General features: G+C 41.9%; 2 protein-coding genes across 10 annotated transcripts in view; one reads left to right on the forward strand and one right to left on the reverse strand.

The window, feature by feature from the left end:
- Window positions 1–589: 589 nt before the first annotated feature.
- On the reverse strand, window positions 590–9,277 carry tent2 (terminal nucleotidyltransferase 2). Of its 7 annotated transcripts, none has more exons than XM_005722283.1 (15): window positions 9,257–9,277; window positions 8,693–8,850; window positions 6,291–6,392; window positions 5,933–6,188; window positions 5,712–5,826; window positions 5,546–5,634; window positions 5,379–5,436; window positions 5,037–5,103; window positions 4,870–4,946; window positions 4,590–4,718; window positions 4,456–4,499; window positions 3,832–3,968; window positions 2,762–2,853; window positions 2,577–2,656; window positions 590–2,478 (listed from the first exon to the last, which is right to left on the reverse strand). In XM_005722283.1, exons 2-15 carry the CDS (start codon window positions 8,812–8,814, stop codon window positions 2,392–2,394), a joined length of 1,455 nt encoding a protein of 484 aa, XP_005722340.1. In that variant the 5' UTR covers window positions 8,815–8,850; window positions 9,257–9,277; the 3' UTR covers window positions 590–2,391. The 7 variants fall into 7 exon arrangements, with proteins under 7 accessions (XP_005722340.1, XP_005722339.1, XP_005722336.1 ...); XM_005722282.1 differs by having other exon boundaries at window positions 8,693–8,856; XM_005722279.2 differs by having other exon boundaries at window positions 9,201–9,266.
- Window positions 9,278–11,472: 2,195 nt separating this feature from the next.
- homer1b (homer scaffold protein 1b) overlaps window positions 11,473–19,897 on the forward strand; it is a 25,163-nt gene continuing 16,738 nt past the window's right edge. For 2 of the 3 annotated variants that reach the window (XM_005722286.1, XM_013914735.1), the window contains exons 1-2: window positions 17,184–17,700; window positions 19,664–19,795. In XM_005722286.1, coding sequence (XP_005722343.1) covers window positions 17,398–17,700; window positions 19,664–19,795 — 435 coding nt within the window. In that variant the 5' untranslated portion in view covers window positions 17,184–17,397. Of the gene's footprint in view, window positions 11,996–17,183; window positions 17,701–19,663; window positions 19,796–19,897 lie in introns of those variants that run through there. The other variant, XM_005722287.2, reaches the window with a different exon arrangement.

A 19,897-nucleotide genomic window follows, 5' to 3' on the forward strand; every position in this document is an offset into this window, starting at 1 on the left:
ACAAACGCTGTAGACCCTCAATGTTGTACCTCTCTCCTGAACTCCTCTGTGCATATTGATAACAATTTGGAACTTGAATGCAAAATTTCTAATTTCTGACCTGTTGCCACTGATTTGCAGTCAAATTCATGTTCATGTTCACTTGGCATAGCTCAGCCTTTTGTCCCCGTTTCCCTTGCTTATGGTTTCTTGACATTCACCAGAGCATTTCTGATAAGGCTTTAGCGATCAGTAGATGTATAAACTGAAGGGCCAGATGCATTTCTCACATGGCATTGAAGTACTGTTAGTCTGTTGTAGATACATTCTACTTTGATCCTGTCCATTTTCATCAAAAGGCCACAATGAACACCATTCTGAAATGTGCCAGTATTGATTCAGTCTTTTCTAAATTGTCTGTTTTAAGTAGACACAACACTGGTTCATCCCCTAAGGTAGGAGTGATTTTTAATGACTCACATATCAGTGTTAAGTCAATAAACAACATTAAAAAAAAGAACCGAAGGGAAAATGGATGAATAAGCAGTAAATGTCCAAAAGAAAAAAAAACCCTTGAAAGACCTCCAGAAAACCTGGAAAACTATTGCTCAAGAACGTCTGAACCCTCGGAAAGAAAACATAAAGAAATAAAAGGTGGCTCCAAAACATTTGCAAGGTATTTATAGAAAAAAAAGTCCATAAACCTTAATTTGCTGGTTACATTTTCAAATGGTCTGACATGTGATTACGAACAACACCTCCCCACCCCCCAAAACGAAGCCTGTGTACAATTTAATCTGATTTTGGCGCTTCTATTTGCATAGCCAAGATTTTAGTGGACTTCACATGAAGCTCCAAAATATACATTGAAAACAATAATACATCTTTAGAGATTTAATTTTTTTTTTTTAAATAAACATTTAAAAGTCAGGAATTCACAAAATGTACAAAAACAGGAAAGAAAAGACAAATTTACACAAAGTGTAAATTCTTTAAATAACCTATGTATAAGTAATCCAAACATGAGTGGATAACAGGTGTTTTGCCCAAATTCATCAAGTACATTTCTAAAATGACACTGCACAGCCTTTACACCAGACAATGAGTTCTTGATGCAGGACATATGGACCAGGGGAAAATCTAGAGTCTGGCCTCTTTGCAGCCCTCGAGTGACTTAAAAGTACCCTTATCGTGCTTTGGGGGTTTCCTTAAGTCTGTTGAAAGGTTTGTGTGCATATAAAAGGCTTACAAAGTTATAACAGCCAAAAAGCAGCTGTTTAACTGCCTGAAACACCTCATTTGCAATCCACGCTTTTCTACAGTTACTTATCTACATCACTAGGTAACAAACTGGCAACCTCCCCACCTAAGCTAGTCTGATATGCCCTCTGACAAACAGCGGGGACCTGATTAAGTCCAGGCGCAGGCAGCTGCTTGCAGTACGTACAGCTTCTGGTAGCCAGCTATAAAATGTTTCAGCTACGAGAAATCGAACACCAAATATTCTGCAGACGACTGCAAGAGTGAATACGAGAATTTTTATGCGCTCCAGACAACAAAAGGTGTGTTTCAGACAGAGGCAGCAAAGCAGTGGGAGATTTCTTTTGCACTTTGAAGCGTGTAAAGAATTTTAGCAGAACCAAATGACATTTAGGAGCCTTTAAATGAGTATAATAAGGGCACTTCAAATTACAACACTGACTTAAGCTTTAGGCGGTGAGCGTGGGAAACTAGAGGGCAATTAATGCGGTTTTAAGCAGAAAGTGTCTGACGTGTTTAAATCCACCACATTCTCACTGTTGACCTATAAAAATAAAAAATAAACTTTGATGTTACAAGTTGGTCCAGACAGAACCATGACAGACTGTACATGTAAATACGTGGCAGAGATGAATCGTTTTTAAATACAACGCTGTGCAGTATGGCTCTAATAATGTGGAAATTTAACCGAGATCAGTGGCTGGGACTCGCCCTTCAAAATAAAATGCTGCTGCTTCCATTGAAGTTAACTTTATGTAAGAGTCATCTCCCAGTTCATTGATAAACATATTCCCTGCAGGGAAAACGGGCCATATAGCAGCAATATCCATCTCTTATAACAGATTCAGCATTTTTCTGTCATCAGTTTAGGTAACAGGATTTTAATTTCAGAGGCCTCTAGCATCTCTATAAAATAAATTCTTCCCTCAAATACCGTATTATCCTCCGTTACACAAATTTGACAGCAATGCATTTGAAGTCGGTGGTCCATTTTGAATATTACAGCCACAGAAAACACAGATACGGAAGCGGCCATGAAGGTGCCAGGGCAGCAGGGTTTCTCTCTCAGAGCATCAACATGTTGTTGCACTGTTTCAGGAGACGGTCTTGAGGTAGAGGACACCAGTTAGCTCATCTAATTAGAGGAATCTCTCATCCCCTGGATGACTCCTTAATGATGATGGCTCTGAAAGGGAGGATCGAGTTCAGCTCCTTCCTCTCGTGTAGTAACCGACACGACTGAGGAGACAGAAGAAGCCGATTATGAATAACTCATATCTGGCCCGTAGTGGCTTGGAGAATGAAGAGCGAACACGGTTATCAAAACTTCAACGTACCTCAGCAAACTTCGCTTTAATCGCATCGAACTTGAGCTTCTCGTGGACGGCCCTGGCGACGTTATTTCTTTCAAAAGGCTCTGAAACAAAAGGAGTCACTGTTGGATTACTGTGGACATTTCTCACAGCGATGCTGATGTTAAATGGTGGTGGCTGTGGCCTGTTACTTCCAATAAACTGCATACCTTCCACACATATGAATTTGTTATTCCACTCTTTAGAATTGTTCTTAGGGAACGCTCTGGCTTCTCGAACAGAAATCACCTGTTTATCCCAACTGCAAGACAAAGACAGCAACAGGAAAGGGATTACACTCAGTGCTCGTTAGACTGAAGGTTAACGCAATCTTCAAGCGCCTCAAGGACTACAGCAGTGCCTTTGCATACTACTTTATTCCAAACAGAGTGCAGACAGATTAAGTTTCTTCCAAGCATGAGATAGCTTTAGTTTAAGTCATGAAAACAAAGAAAAAACAAACCTAGCCCTTATTTTTATCAGAATTACAAGAGGGTCACATAACCATGTAGCAGGGAACACCAGATAGGCACAATAAAATACAGGAACAAAATATTTGACACTGTTTTTGAAAAAAATAAGCCAAAGAATTTTTTTTTTATATATATAGCCACTGCATGTTAACCTTGCTAGCATTGGGATGGACCCCTTTTCCTTTTTTTGCCTTCAGGATTCCAAAAATTCTTCAATGTCATAGATTCAACAAGGTACTGAAAATATTCTTCAGAGATTGTGGTTCATATTGACATGACAGGATCACACCGTTGCTGCAGATTTGTCAGCTGCACATCCGAAAAGTGAATCTCCTGTTCCACCACATCCCAAAGGTGCTCTATTGGATTAAGATCTGAAAACTGTGGAGACTATTTGAGAACAGAGAACTCACTACCATGTTCAAGAAACTGTTTAAAATGATTTAAGTTTAGTGGCATGGTGTGTTATCCTGCTGGAAGTAGCTACCACACGTGTACACTGTGGTAAAGGGATGAAGCACTCAACACCAATACACAGGGATCGTGGTATGTCATGGTAGTGCTGTGTAAGGCCAAAGGTCTCACCTGCTCCTGCCCCTCAGCAAGAAACATGAAACCAGGGAGGAGGAAGCGGGATAGAAGACAGTGAGGAGAAACGGAGGACTAAGAGGGAGGAGGAGTTGGCGAGGAGAGTTGGAGATGAAGAAAGGGAGTAAGAAAACCAACACGGTAAAGAGCCACTCAACATGATACTCATTGGAAGATACCTGAAATCTGTGGCATAGTACTTGAGAAATCCTAAAAGCAGCTCCCCCAGAGAGGACTGGTTTCTCGAGATGTAGGGAGGGATGTGTTTGGGTCCCTCTGGAACCATGTCCAGGTTCATTAAAGGATTAAATGACTCCTGTTAAAATCAAGACACGGGACAAAAAAAACATAATAAGGAAAGCAGTGAAGGAGACTTTATGACACACGCTCAGAAACCTTGCTTTTATATAGGAACATAACAAGAATGCAACCAGTTGAGTTGAATCCACTAATGCAAAGAAACTCATCACGGACGAGTTGCACTTGCTGGCACAGGCTGACTCAGACCACCAGCAACGTGTCGGCATGTCTGTCTGCATTTATAAATTAGATGGCGCTTATTTGCAAACCTTCACCTGCCTGTCTTAGAGTGACTGCAGCCAGTTTGATCACAGTTTTTGTCTTATTTTTCTCTAGTGTGACTGAGCCATTAGAGATTCTTTAAACAGTTTGTCAAGTAGCTAATTATCTCAATAAGTGGTAGGTTACAAAAGAAAAAGAATATTGTTTATAAATGGCTTTAAATGAAAACAACATTGTCAAAAAGAGATTTCAATGACTGAAAATGCAAAGAAGATACTTACTGGGTAGTCCCTCTGTAGAGATGGGAGGACAGGTTCACTAAGAGCTACAGAAAACGCATCATATACAAATCAAGTCAGTCTAAGCCAAAAGAACAAGTGGGAGGAATCTTTTCTGCACGTGTGACTGTACTGACTCTGGAGGTAGTGCAGGACCATCAGCGCCAGCGTGTAGCTGCTTAATGTTCCTTTGCTGGCATCATTGATATTATTGTACCGTGCCCATTTCTTGACGACGAGGATCACGGGTCTTACCCTGAGATCAGCTGTAAGAGAGACCAAACAAACACAGCATGTCAGAACAAGTAACCTATGCGTTGCTTATAGCTGGATTAAAAACAAATGATCACAGGCAGAGCTGAAGTTTGAAAAGCTGCTGCCATGAACAAAATTGGTCTTATTGACCGTCTCACCCACCATAGGCGTAACTCCTCAGAAGGAATGTATTCCTGATGCCCACTGTGTTGTTGACATTCAGATCAAACTCCAGATCACTACGGAGTGAAGACCGGAGAGAATCATAAACATCATAAATCTGCTTTCTGATTTGATGATGACTGTTCCAGTAACTGCTTTGCTCTCACCTGCCTTTCTCCCTGAACCTGAGGATTGGCACTTTGGCTCTGATCAGCTGATTCCTCTCTACATATGCTGAAAATCAAAGCAAACATCATGAGATCCATTGTCATTTGTTTCATTTTCTATAAACAGAAACCCATTTTCCACTAAGTGAACAGCTCCCCCTAGTGACAAAAGCATAATTCTAAAGGAAAATCTTCATATCAGAGCTCACAAAGGACACCAATAATTGTATTTTTGGTTAAGAAAACTTACTAGATAAATGCAAAAAACAGACATGTGTACGGCCGTTTAAAAGTTAACAATGAATTCTGTTTTTATAGATGATTTGGTATTTGATTACTCACAGAGGGTTTTGAACAACTTTAGGAGACGACCAAGAACACGAAGAGCATCAGTCTTTTTCTGGAACAAAAAGAAGGAACACTGCAAGTGTTAAAGAGGAAGTCAGGAAGTCAGTATCTATAATTGCACATTTCCATGACATTTACGGTACAGAAACAAAGATAGTTACATTTCCCTTGATAACCAGGCATATATCAGCATCGCTGCACCGGGAGCCCAATCCGTTCATAGATGATCCAGTCAAGTAAAGCCGCGCAGCTGTGAGAAAGGCACATGGTGAATAAAAATCAAAGCAGCAAGACAGAGCAGAATGTGGATGTACAGGTCATACATACATGGAAAGATTTGCTGTATGTCTTGTTGCAGACGAGCGCGGCACACCTCCTTCCGCTCCAAATCTGAAGGCTGCTGCTGGCACGCCTCAAACAGCTCCACCATCTGACAACTCAGCTGAGGGCACATAAACATGTGACGCTGACTAAACCAAACAGATCTACACGTAAACATGCTCAGACTTCACGTTTATTAGATAAAGACTAAGTCCTTCTGAATTTACCTTTTCCGTAGTGCTGGCATGCAGACTGCTGGAGCTTTCCACCACAGCGGGTACCTGAGGGCGGATGTCTAAGTTAGGACCGGGATAAGAGTGATCAAAACCAGTACGGGATAATCTTGAGGGCTGTGCCACCGCTCGGTCGGTACGATGATGTGGAGGCCGGCTATGAATTAAAGGTGGGCTGCTTAAGTGGTGTCTGGAGGTGTCAACACGTTGGCGCTTCACGTGATGAGCGCTGAACTGATCATTCTGCCTCCTGGAAGACGCACGAAGACAAAGAAAGGTGATAAGACATGTAAAAGGCAATGTACTTGGACAAATGTGGTTTATTCTTGGATCGATAAATAGTAATACATACTTGCGCCCATTGATCATAGCTGGCATGTGACGAGGCTGAACAGTAGAGGTGGATGGTGGGGGGTTCCATTCATAAGAAGGCAATCTCTCACGTCTAGGAAAGCTTACAAAAACACATATGCACATTTTACTGCACAGAACACAAACATCTAAAACAAGCAACCACTAATAAATGATGAAAAAAGATAACTTTTCAGTTTCTTTGTTTTGTTTTCTTTCACTCGGGTGCCACGAAGCATGAATCCATACAGAGCGAGACGCCTGGCCTTTGCCCTTAACAAATGTGATAAAAGTTAGAATGCAATATTTATTATTGGATTTTGTATTTAAAATGACTGCGAGACAGAGGGTTGTGGGTTCAAACCCATGGAGCTGCTCTGTGTGGAGTTTCCATGTTCTCTCTGAATACTCCAAATTTTATCCGCAGTCCAAAGACAGACATGCAAGTGTGAATGGTTGTCTGCTTCTCTGTGTTACCCAATGACAAGTGGAAAAGACTCCAGCCCCACCACTGCCCTGAAGTGGATAAGCGGTTAGAAAAGTGGATGGATATATTTATAATATGGTTAGTGCTTGTCAGGAGCAAGACTTTAGAAGTTCAGAGGTATGCTGACATCTCAATCTCAAGAGATTCTATACTTAGCAACACTTGACATACAAACTCACCAGCCACTGCATGTTAACCTTGCTAGCATTGGGATGGACCCCTTTTCCTTTTTTTGCCTTCAGGATTCCAAAAATTCTTCAATGTCATAGATTCAACAAGGTACTGAAAATATTCTTCAGAGATTGTGGTTCATATTGACATGACAGGATCACACTGTTGCTGCAGATTTGTCAGCTGCACATCCGAAAAGTGAATCTCCTGTTCCACCACATCCCAAAGGTGCTCTATTGGATTAAGATCTGAAAACTGTGGAGACTATTTGAGAACAGAGAACTCACTACCATGTTCAAGAAACTGTTTAAAATGATTTAAGTTTAGTGGCATGGTGTGTTATCCTGCTGGAAGTAGCTACCACACATGTACACTGTGGTAAAGGGATGAAGCACTCAGCACCAATACTCAGGTAGGCTGTGGTGTTTAAATGATGCCCAGTTCATACTAAGAGGCTCAAAATATGCCAAGAAAATATCCCCACACTATTACACCAGCCTTAGCATGAACCATTGATACAAGGCAGAATGGGTCCATGCTTTCGTGCCATTTATACCAAATTCTGACCCTCCCCGCTCCCATTTGAACGTCACAGCAGTCCTCTGTTGTCCAATTTTGGTGAACCCATGGAAATTGCAGCTACAGTTCCTTGTTTTAAACTGAATGAAGTTGCACCCAGTGTTGTCTTCTGCTGTTGCAGCCCAGCTGCTGTTCGGTGTGATGTGTTGTACATTCAGAGATTCTCTTCTACAAACCTTGTTATTTGAGTTGCTGTTGGCTTCTTATCAGCTCAAAGTAGTCTGGCCATTCTCCTCTGTCATATGACATAAACACAGGAAATTTTACCCAGAGAATTACCGCTCACTGGCCATTTTCTCCTTTTCGGGCCATTCTCTGTAAATCCTAGAGATGGTTGTGTGGGAAAATCCCAGCAGATCAGGAGGTTGTGAAATACTCAGACCAGCCTGTCTGGCACCAACATGCCAGGCCTTGTTCAAAGCCACTTAAATAGCCTTCCTTCCTTATTCTGACATTCACTTTGAACTTCAGCAGGTCATCTCAAGGATGTCTAAATATTTTAAATGCACTGAGCTGCTGCCATATGATTGACTGATTAGATATTTATTTACTTTAACAAGCCTCAAACAGGTGTACCCAATAAAGTGGCTGGTGAGTGTACACTGAATATATGCATCCTCTCTTGTTGCTTGGCCAAATTTGATGAAAAATTCCTGTTGTGAATAATTTTTACATTTTAATTTAGTGTTATCAGTACACAACAACATTTCAGTTTCCCCACATCAAGACTTTTAAATGAAGTTCACTATAATAAAATTGACAAACACTGCCTGTTGTAATTTCCAGCAGACCAGTTGGCCAATTAAAAAATGATGTGTAATGTCTGAGCACCAGAATCCATATTTACATAATCAGTTTTCTATCAAGTAAAAAGAAAAATCATTCTAGTCTCATATATAGGAAACTACTATCTTCTTTCACTTTTTTTTTATTTTTAAATGACTACAGCGCTTATTCAACGATAAAAAAGGTGCCAAATAAAATCGATCACTTATCAATAATATCAACATTAATCAACCAGCCCTTGCAGCTCTAAACAAAACGCACCGACACAACAGGAAATCTCAACCACAGCTAACAAAGTTTACTGCAGTTCACCTTGAAACAACTGCTGTCCAGTACACCCCCGACACTGATACTCGACTTTTTCCATTCACGGGACTCACCTGTGGACACCTGGCAGACTTTGGTGGTTGTAATCGTAGCTCTGGGGCGCCGGTGGCGGTGGATGCAGACCGTTACTGTAGGCTGATCGTCCCCTCGGTGGGGTAGTTCTGCGGGGGAACATGCTGTGGTTCTTTAAAGAGCTCCAGCATCAACTTCGCTGATGCTACGAAAGAAGAAGAAAAAAGATATTGAAGCCCATATCATGCGTACCGGAAGAGAAACCGTCAACTGAGAAACTGGCGTCATCTGTTATCCAATAATAATATTAACAGTAATGAAAAGTTACTCGGGAAATCGAAACTTTAACGCGCAGTGTAGCAAGCTAACATTCGCTAGCTGGTGACTAGCAGCGCCTAGCTAGCTAATTTAAACATCGTTGAAGACAACAGTAAAAATTAAAGGCGTTTCTGTGATGCTTGTAATGAAGGGGGCACCTGGAGAAATGTGTCAGTAAATTCTAACAATATTCACCCAAAACCTGAAGCCAAAAAACACGAACACACCTACCAAATTGCATGTCACATGTAAACAAAACTGAAGATGCTAATTTCCTGCGTACATACTTCCGCATTGATGCCATGACGTCATGAAAAGGGAGTTAAAGGGACCGTATCCGCGAGTTCTTTAAAGGAAACACCCACCCAGCTCGTCTTTGCATGTTGCCTGCCTTTTGTTCTGTTTTCTGTCGAGATGATCCCACACTGTTATGTATGATCTATGATATATGGTGAGATCCCGGCTCTAGGGAGGCCAATCCATGACTCGTAATGCTCCACAATGGGTTGTTCTGTTCAACTATGCTCTTACTGCACTGGCAGTGTGTTTGGAATCAGTGCAATTCTGAAAAATGAAGCTGATGCATATCAGATGCTTTTCAGATGGTATTGCACAGTTGGCCAATGCTTTTCTGTGTTTATAATTCTATCGTCAATAAGATCCAGAAGACCACTGCCTGAAATGCAGCCCCACACCTGTGCTGGGTCTTTGCTGGATTTGTCCTGATTTTAGTATCTATATTCAGATACTGTTCATCTGCTGTAGATCGTTTTTGGGTTTTTTTCGCCTACCAGTTCTTCTTTTGCGCTCACCTTGTCCCATTTTAACAACATTTTTAAGGCCACACTGCACACAGTTTTAAGATATGCCAAGTCTTTCCTTGGGAATCATCTTAATGCAAAAATACTTTCTCATGTCTGTCAAAGTCTGTGCATTTTTCACAGATTAAATTAAAGAAATGGGATTGTTTTTTTTTCAGTTTTTGCGACAGGCTGCTAAACATACAATTTGAAATTGCTTCTTTGCTAAGTTCTCTGTTATGAGTAGAGACCACGTAGGCTCATCCCTTAAATTAGGTGCCTGTTCATTGCATCGTGATTCACTGATTCATCATAAGTCAGTGTTAAGTGGCTCAATAAAAAGGTAAAGTGAGGAAAGTATAAAGAAATGAGGGGTGGCTTAAGACTTTTGCACAATGCTGTGTATTCAAATGAGGTTAATTTGAATGTGGGCAGGGGATCAGATAAAGCCTAGTAAAATCACAATGGCTCCTTTCATATTATCTATTATCTATTGTCTGTTGAGAAGCTTTAGGATTTGGTCCCAAAAGATATCCTCACTTCACTCTCCACACTCTCTACTATTAAGCTGTTAAAAATTCACAAATTTAAATCATTGTTAGCTGATATGAAAAAATGTATTTTCTCCTTCCACACTGTCCATTTTTCAGTGATTAGACATGACCTTACTGTGAGAAGGTAGGCTAATAAATCTACACCATAATAAAAGATAGGCTGCTTTCATTAACCAACTGCTTTTAAATAAATTATTTGCTGTTTTCTATTTTTCTATTTCTTCAAGATGTGCTTACACTTTATGGCTTCATATTATTTGTATCCCCAGAATTAGATGCTGTTCTAGGGTTTGGTTACTCAACAGATACATTAAAAAAAACAACAACAACAACTCACAAAACAGCACCTGTAGACTAATCATGACCCTTAAAGTGGAGAAGAATATCATTAAAAAAAAAACAAATATGCAGGAATTACAAACAATAAGCCCAAATGAAAGTTGTATGGGTGTATCATATCATATCATATCATATCATATCATATCATATCATATTTTGAGCTGCAACGAGCAGGGCCAACAAACTAAATAATGGGTTATTTATTTTTCTAAGGGTTATTTTTATTTTTCCTATTTTCAGAAATAAATGACCTGTTCTCTGCATCACCTGGGGCTGCTTTTCACAGAGAGAAAAAAACAAACAGAATATTAAAGTAGGAATTTACCTATTACACTAGCGGAATAATGTTTCCTTTACAGCCCTAGTGAGGAGGTTACTTCCCAGTAAACTTCTCATAAAGCATCAAACGGCATCGGTCTCTAGAGCTCCGAGTGACGTCACTGCGGAGGATGGTGTCGTGACGTCGGCAGTTCAATACTGACATGAACTGAGTAGGAGGGAAGCGGATGCATCAGCATCAGCCAGATGTGGAGCGGTTATGGCAGGGAGGGAGGTGTGGGGGGCTTGGATCAATAGTAAAGCTCGAATAAAGCTACAGCAGCACGTTTTAATTAATGGGAACCAATATTACAAATATTGATAAGGACTGATAATTTGTCAGTTTGGTGAATCAGAGAGAGAGACATGCTTTTGATTTTGTGTTGAAGAAGCGCGTGATTTGATTTGATTAGGACATACACAACTAATAAAGAGTGAGTGGAAATGCTGTGGAATAGTCTGGGCGGGAGAGTGGGGGTGTAGCCCGTGAGGCTGTGGTAATATCAGAGAGAGAGAGGTGGGGGGAGAGAGACGCGGGTGGACAGTGTGATGCTGCGCGTTATCTACTGGCTAAATGAGGGTTGTCTTTCCCAGTTTAGGCAGCAGGGCTTCTCCACCCTTTCCAGTAAGGATCAGTAATTTACACGACAACAGCAGGGCGCCTGTCGGATCTCCACTGGACCCTGCGCTGCTGGATCTCCCACAGTGCTTCTGCTGCTACTGCTGCTTCATCACCAAGCGCTTAACGCCGAAGGAGGACGAGGTCTGGTTTCTGTGCCATGTGCAGAACAACATGTATGTGTGAATTCACGCGGTGACAGCGGAAGGGGGAATGGAGCAGTTGTCATCAAATTCCTGCAGACGCACCGACGGTGATACTGTGGAGGCTGTCGTGTAGTGAAAAGACCTTCATACGCAGCGGCCAATCCTAGAGATTTCGGGAGGTTTTGACAGCCAAATAAAAGGGGGGAAAAGAGGCTCAGCGGTCAGGTTTCATGTCAGCCACAACAATGGGGTAAGTGTGGTTATTATCCCACAGACTGAGTAGTTTTCTTCCCTTGTTTTCTGTTTTTACATCAGCTGCAGATGCCTCTCGGGGTATGAACTTGCCTGCCGTGAAAACACAGCAGGAAAAAAATAACGACCGGAGACTATGCGTAAAAATGTACCCAAATTCTATATCACACGCCTTGCGTGGCGTTTAATAGAGCGTGTGGTGGATGCATGTTCAAAAGGCTGTATGACGTGTGATTACGAGGTGCTCTGTTCACGGCCTTGATGTGCTGCACACTAAACAAGGCATTCATGTAACGAGACAACTTATTCATTTCCTCCATGAAGCAGGCCTGCCGTTTTCTGTGTTTAAAAAGGAAGAATAAACACAAACATAATGCTTAAACATAAACCTCATTCAGAAGTTAAGTCTAACTTCAAACTTTTAGGATCAAAATACTCTGTTAATCTGCAGTCATTCCCAAAGTGGGATTATACCGATGGGTCTTATAGGGACTTTGGCTGTGTTTACCAAAATAAAGCAAAGTTTAAGTTCTTTGTTATTCTTTAATTCTTTAAATCTGACACACCGCAGTATGAAAATGAGCTGCTTTATCCAGGTCCCTATGTTTACCCCCCTACTTCATTATAGGTAGTTATGAAATTCTCAAAGAAATAATGTTAAAGGGCAGCATTTGTTCTTGTATACTCCCAGTCACAGACAGTGTGATGAATTGTACATGCTGTTCCTGCTCCAGAGAAGGGTTTGAACAGTCAGAGGCTGGGGGCTGTCATATATAGCTATGCAGCACTGGGCTCTGTAATGACAAAAGGTGGCTTTCTGTCTCTATATGGCAGCACAGTGACCGCTGCCATGCACATCCTCAACAACAGGCTTCCATCAGTGAAACAGTCGCCTGGTGTGCACACAGCGCCGCTCATTTGCATGTCCCCTAACCCCGAGCTCAGCGGTCCATTTCCCCCACCAAGCCTGCCGTTCATTAACGGCTGTCTCCCGCAGTTCATTGTGATTAATTGCACAGCAGGGGGTAAACAATGTGGCACAGGCCACAGTGCGATTCTAAGGCATCAGCCAAAACTCCTGCATTAACTATTTACAATACTCTGGAGGCCTCACAGTCGCCCACTCTGCCCTCCCACAGTGTGGGCTGCACATCATTCAGCCATGTCCCACTCAGCTTCAGCTCTCTACCGGCCTCTGCCATACTGGTGACTAAGTTACTGTTATGCAACTGACTCAATGACTCAATTGATCTGCAGTTGGACTAATTGTAAACTCGGATTAAAAGCACCGCGCCGCTTGCAGAGTCTGAATAGGTTCAGATAGGGTGTAGTACACAGACAGATAAAGTTATATTTAACTTCCGGCCTCGAGTGGTTTTATTCCAAGCTTTCCCCCAGCGCCGATGGTGATGGCACAGAGGATAACATTAGAGATGTCTATCAACACCTTCTCTGGTATTCACTCACTTCCTTTTGCAAATACAATCGATGCACAGACAGACTTGTTTCTCTCTCTGTCTTTGCCTTTGCTCGTTTGCACGTGTTTGTGCGTGTGAGAGAGACAGAGAGAGAGTATGTGTGTTTACAAGCGCAAACACACACACACTTTAGGTAACCCAACTATTCCCAGTAGACGGCGCAACAGTGACTTGTCCCATTATTAACCTCTCTCCACCTTAAGTAAGATCTACTCCATCTCAAGCTCTTTTCTGTTCAAATAATGGAAAACTCTGGAAATCAGGACATCTTCTATGGGGTGTAGGTGGCAAGGGAAAGTGAGATCTCTTGAGATGGGGTTGTCTCATTATTATGCTTCTGTTTCAGCTTTTTGCCTAGCTAGGGGCAGCTGCACAGTTGAAGGGGACACACTGGAGTAGAAACTAAAGCACAGCCTTTTGTGCTATAAAATGTGTGAGCTGAGACTGGAAACCGTGCCCACATCTGTGCATCAAACCCCTGAAGCACAAGAGGCGGTGTAGGCAACACCTTTTTCCACTCCCGGAAATCCAGATGTGTGTATGTACCACAGAACATTTGGTAAATTCATACGCATGGTGTGCACCATAGCTTGGCATATCTTAAAGGGTGCAGTGGTTCACCCCCTATTTTTCCCCCCAGTTTGTCACATTTTGTACAATTCAGTGTTTAAATTCCCGATCCACAAATGTAGCACTCATTGCCATGAAAAGATTTTTCTACTATTTAGAAGTAGTTACAGTGAAATCTGCACACAAGAATGGAGTGAGCATTACTGAGCCTCACAAAGACGCTTCTTCTGTTAGGAGATGTTTTTCAGATCTATTTTTATTCACTCCTATTGTGCTGGAGTGAAGGCAGACACAGCTCAAAACTTGTGAAAATAAAATCAGAACTATCAAAATAGTAGTATGAATAGGATTCACCCTTTAATTCACAACACCCTTGGGGTAGGTGACCTGCCCCCGTCAATTAATTTGTAGATAGGACTTCTATAAACGCCAAATCTGAAACGTGTTCCTTATCAAATGCTTAGAAAACTGCTCAGCATTAACCCCGTAAAGCCTGAACCATGAAATTATTGCCAGAAAATTCAAATTTTTGAACCTTCTGACAAATTCAAACAAACAAACAAAAAAAGAAATATCAGTTTGCATATTTGATTTTTGTTTTCTATAATTTCAGCTACATTTTGTAGAGAAAAAAAAATCACACCCATGATGTAGAGGTCTCAAAAACTCATGTGTCAAATGTGAGAGGCAGTAATTTAAAGGGATTTACTGTGGTTTTTCTTCTTTACTGTTATAATGGATGGTCATATTAAATATGGCCAAAATCTCAAATAATGAAGTCAGCACATGTGCAAATAATCCATGTGAACTAAGACGTCAGACTTTAGTCTGCTCAAAATGCAGATTCAGAAGTTTTTTTGCTGCTTATGGCTCCCTCTGTTAAAGAGAAGGGGCAGCCACAATATGATCGTTTCATGTTTCAGATAGAGAGTAACCCGAAGGCCCTGCGCAAGATAAATGAGCATTATTTTGAGCTGTGACTCATGCAAAGCTCCTCTAGCATAGTACCAGAAGATTATGATGATTATGGAGCTGGGAATGACAACACCAGCTCCCTTTTAGAGTCTCATTTCATACTGTATTAAAAACTGAACAAGTATTATCTCTCCATCGTTATGGAGAGATAATACATACAATGAAGTCAGCAGAGTGTCTCGGGCACACAACCTACTCGTGAAGCCGCTTGACACTTTGGCGTGCTTGTGTTGTGTTCCCGAGCTGCTCAGATTTGAGCAGCTCACAGTCGGTTCGCATGCTCGTTTCTGCCACACTGTGTTGCAGTTAAAGCTTCCCACTCTTCTTGTCTTCTCCTACTGGAAGATGAGTGGATTTATCAGTTCTCGAGCTTCTCCTACATTTATCACCTCCTCCACATTTTCCTCATCCCTCCCTTCTTCTCTCACTTTATCACTCTTCCTCCCTCAGTCATTCTGCCGGCCCCGTCTTTCTCTCTGTCTTAACATTCATGTTCCATCACCTGCCCTTGTGTCACGCAGTGTACTCTGCATGCTAAACGCCCCCTCCTTCTCCTCCTCCTCTTCTTCTTCCTCTGTGTTTTTCTTCCTCCTCCACACTTTCTTCCTTCCCACTCACTCACATCCCACTGAAGTGCCCCCCCCCCCATAGCATATATTTACTTAGTTCATCGGTGATGGGAAGTAGGTAGGGTCTCATACCTTTCCTTGCAGCTTTTGTAGGCACTTTCAGTGCGTGTCCCCTGTTGATAAAACAGAGTTCATTGCTGGAGTGCAAGAGGATCAGCACGTACTGAACTGACCTTCATGCCATCCCATAACTGCTAACTATGCCAGGCTATTGGCTCAGGGCAGATCACTGTAGACAACAAAAAGGACTGCAATGGGGGAATGCATGATGAATCTGAAGCCATTATGGACTGGGCCATCTTTTAAAGGAAGGCAGAAGACTCGAGAAATGATTCTTATGCACATTTTGCAATCAAATTCCCTCATTTATTTTGCTTTCTTTTAAAAGTTCAATTGTAGGAGTGAGTTCTGTTTTTTCTTTCTTTCTTGACAACTAGTGGGTGTCATTTTGGAACAAAACTCTTTGGCAAAGGCATTTATGTAAAAATGAAAGCCCAAGAACAAGTCTGTGTTCGGCACGCACACGCACACAATCAAACGACAAGGAGAGGAAAATTTGCCACAGCTTCATCAAATTATGCAATGAAAAACGACGCGAGTTGCCAAAGCGGCTATTGCACGGATCATACCGACAGGCCGTGGTTGTGTGATGTGTGCTGGGAGAGAGTTGAAATGACTCACAGTACCGCCACTTACACTGCTGTCGATGATTATGATAATTCGCGCACAGCACTCCACAAGCAGCTTTGTGGAGCGGTATTAATCATCCCAGATTCACTCCCTGACTTCCTATACTCCACATTCCCCCCCCCATCATTCTCCTTTCTGCCTTTTCTCTTCCTTTCCCCTGTCTTCGTGTTTTTCTGTCTTTCCCAGTCTTGGCTAATCACACACAGGAGGGGTGCTGCTGTTGAATTTTAATATTCATTTATACAGCAAGCCTTTGATGTCCCCCATCACCCCCACAGTGCAGTGTAAGCACTTCTCTATCTCGTTCTCTGCCAGCACTGCCAGCCCAGAATATCTCCCTCAGCACCCTGCACTTTGAGTTTGTGTGTGTACTGACTGTAGATATTACCCAAGAAGCCCCAACAATGGTGCAATATACGAGGGCACTGTAGGAGCAAAAGGGGAGAGGAGGGGGTAAGTGAATGAAGGGTGAAGGTTGCACAGGGGTGATGGGTTGTCTAAAAATATTTTTTTAAAAAGACTGTTATATAATTTTCAGCCCTAATAGGGGCTAATCTAAGCCCTGGCTTGAACGTCACACAGAGGTCAAATAGGAATTAAGACATCTCAGATAAAACCGTAATAGGGGGCTGGACATGTGGAGATGATCTACACAAACGCAGACCCCTTCCATGCACACACACAAGGATGCAGATTTAAAATCCCATCATGTTTGTGTCGTTGTTTTTGTATATTTGTGTGTGTGGAAACTGCAGCTCAGTGGGGTGTGTCTATGCTAGTTAACTGTGGCCTACTGTCTATATTTAGCCTGAAACCCTCTCCTTCCCTCCTGTGTGACCCTCGCTTGGTGCTGCAGGCATTCCCATATCAGAGCACAGAGACGGGGTGCTGTCTTGCAAAGAAAGAAGGACAGAGTGTGTTCTGGGTAGACATCCAATATGAGAGGAAGTTTAGGTTTAACATGTATGATTGAACTCAGTTGAGCCAGCTTCTCATTCATATACAAGTCACTGAGTATGTAGTAACTCAGTGACAGCCTCTGTGTCTGTGGTGTAACTATGGAGGACGGCGAGCTGGTTGTTCATTTACCCAGGCGATCTGACTCCCCTGTGGGCAACAGGGGTTTCGTTGCCGGCGGCGGGTTTGGTGAGACGTTGGTGTTGCGGCACAAAGAGGTTCACCACTTCTTCTTCGTTCCCTTCAGGGAGCAGCCCATCTACAGCACGCGGGCTCACGTCTTCCAGATCGATCCCAACACTAAGAAGAACTGGCTGCCCACCAGCAAGCATGCCGTCACGGTTTCCTACTTCTACGACAGCACGCGCAACGTCTACCGCATCATCAGCCTGGACGGCACCAAGGTGAGCGGCTCATCCGGGTTGCTGATTCACGTCTTACCCCAAATCTTGCATATGAAACACCGGCTGCTTTTCATTTTTGCCAACTGGTGTGGTTTTATTATGATGTTCCAGATGTTTCAGTGTAATTACCTCATCACTCATCAAACAGGCTTCACTGCAATTCACTGAGTTTTAATGGTGTTTATAATTTATTATATTTGGAAACTGATGTGCAAACACCTCTTAAGAGAGCTCAGGGTTTGTAGGACGTCCCGAGACCGGCAGCTCATGTTTCACTCATGTAACTGCTCTTTAGTGTCTTTCTGCACTTCTATACTTATATCTTAGAATATTCTTTTTGTTAGATATCCAGGAGGGGCACTTGATGTGATTGGCCCTAGCTTTGCATGACTAGGGGCAGATTGGAGCTCTTTATAGGCACTGCACACATGCACGCCCCCTGCCTGTTACGGAGAAAGGAGGGGTGAAGCTAAATTAGAAAAACAGATGACAGTGTGAGGAGAAAAAGAAATAGAAACAAGGAGACACATACAGAAAAGAAGCCAGGTCTTCAACACGGTCAATTTAGCAATCGTCTCATATCATCCAGCACAAAATAGATAGCTAAGTTCAACTGTTATGTAACACACACTCAGTGACTTCTCCCCTTCACCAATAAAGCATCGTGCATTGATGCCAACTAGAATGCCAAGCATTACACAACACTGCTAATTGATCAGCCATTAATTTGTCCTACATTAGTGTTTTTTTAACAAAGCCAGCTGAGTTATGTAAAAGAGGTACACTTCAATTCTGGTTCATGGAAAATGGAGGAAAAGGCTAAAGATTTTTGATGGGTTTTTTTTCTTTTCTCTAGTCCGTCTCTCAGTATTTTCTGACTTTGACAATCCCTCTGTTGCATTGAGTCTCTTTGTTTCCCATTGAAGATGTGAATCTCATCATCATATCATTTTACATTTTTTACATTTTACATTTTTTTCTCAATCGTCTTCATTCGGCTGGATCCTTTAAAGGTCGCCGCAGCAGATCATCTACCTCCATTTCACCCCATCCTTATCATCCTCCTCTGTTCCACATCCCTCTGCGTGTCCTTTTTCACTATATCCATTAAATGTCCTCCCTTTATCCAATATATCCACTATCCCTCATGCACATGTTAAAAACCATCTCAACTTTGCCTCTTTAACTTTGTCTCCAAACTTTTAAATCTGAGCTTTCCCTCTGATCTTCTCATTTCTAATCCTGGTCACTCCTGATGAAAACAGTAACACTTAAAGAATCTTAATAATCTATTTAAAATGCCTGGATACTGTAGTGTCTTATTAATATCAGTGTATTTGTTAAAAGCCACGTTCAGTGTTTGTGGGATTGTCTGTAAATGGAAGCTGCTATCTGTACTAGTAATAAAAAACAACAACAAAGACATGTCACCATCATGTTCTGAACTGCACATTCATATTTTTTATTGTTTAAAAAAAAGATTTAGGTCTAGAGGGGATCTCTAAGGCACACAGTACCACAGTATTTCTTTAGATTAGGTGAAAGGTTGTATTTTTAGAATCAAATAGTTATTTGTTCTATAAAATGAGAGAAACTGAGAAGTGAAATAGTCAAAAATTGAATTAGTTGAAGAAACACTTTGATATTTTATTTTGAAAAGCAAAGATACCTTCACAAAGACCTGAAATAGTTAGTTACTTACAATCAAAGATCCAAAAAGTTGATTCTGTTCATCTGAGCACGTATCAGGATATAATCGAACAGAGTCACTCTGGATCAAGATGTAAATAAGAAAAATAAAGAAACTAGGCTTTTAGCTAATGTGTGTGCCACATACATACAATGGAGAGTTTCACCAGCGTTCTCACTTTAAATCTTTCTAGCGCTCTGTTTGACACCTCCTGTCGCGATACACACAGTTAATTTGATGCATATTAAGTGGGTCTGCTCTTTTTATTTTCAGGCAATAATCAACAGCACCATCAGCCCCAACATGACGTTCACAAAGACCTCACAGAAATTCGGGCAGTGGGCGGACAGCCGAGCTAACACTGTCTATGGACTGGGATTCTCCACTGAGCATCATCTATCCAAGGTACCACCCCTATCCACCCAAACACTACACACACACACACACACACACACACACACACACACACACACACACACACACACACACACACACACACACACACAC

Source organism: Pundamilia nyererei, unplaced genomic scaffold (assembly GCF_000239375.1).
Source record: "Pundamilia nyererei isolate P.nyererei 1_Seehausen unplaced genomic scaffold, PunNye1.0 scaffold00006, whole genome shotgun sequence".
In the NCBI taxonomy this organism is placed as follows: Eukaryota; Metazoa; Chordata; class Actinopteri; order Cichliformes; family Cichlidae; genus Pundamilia; species Pundamilia nyererei.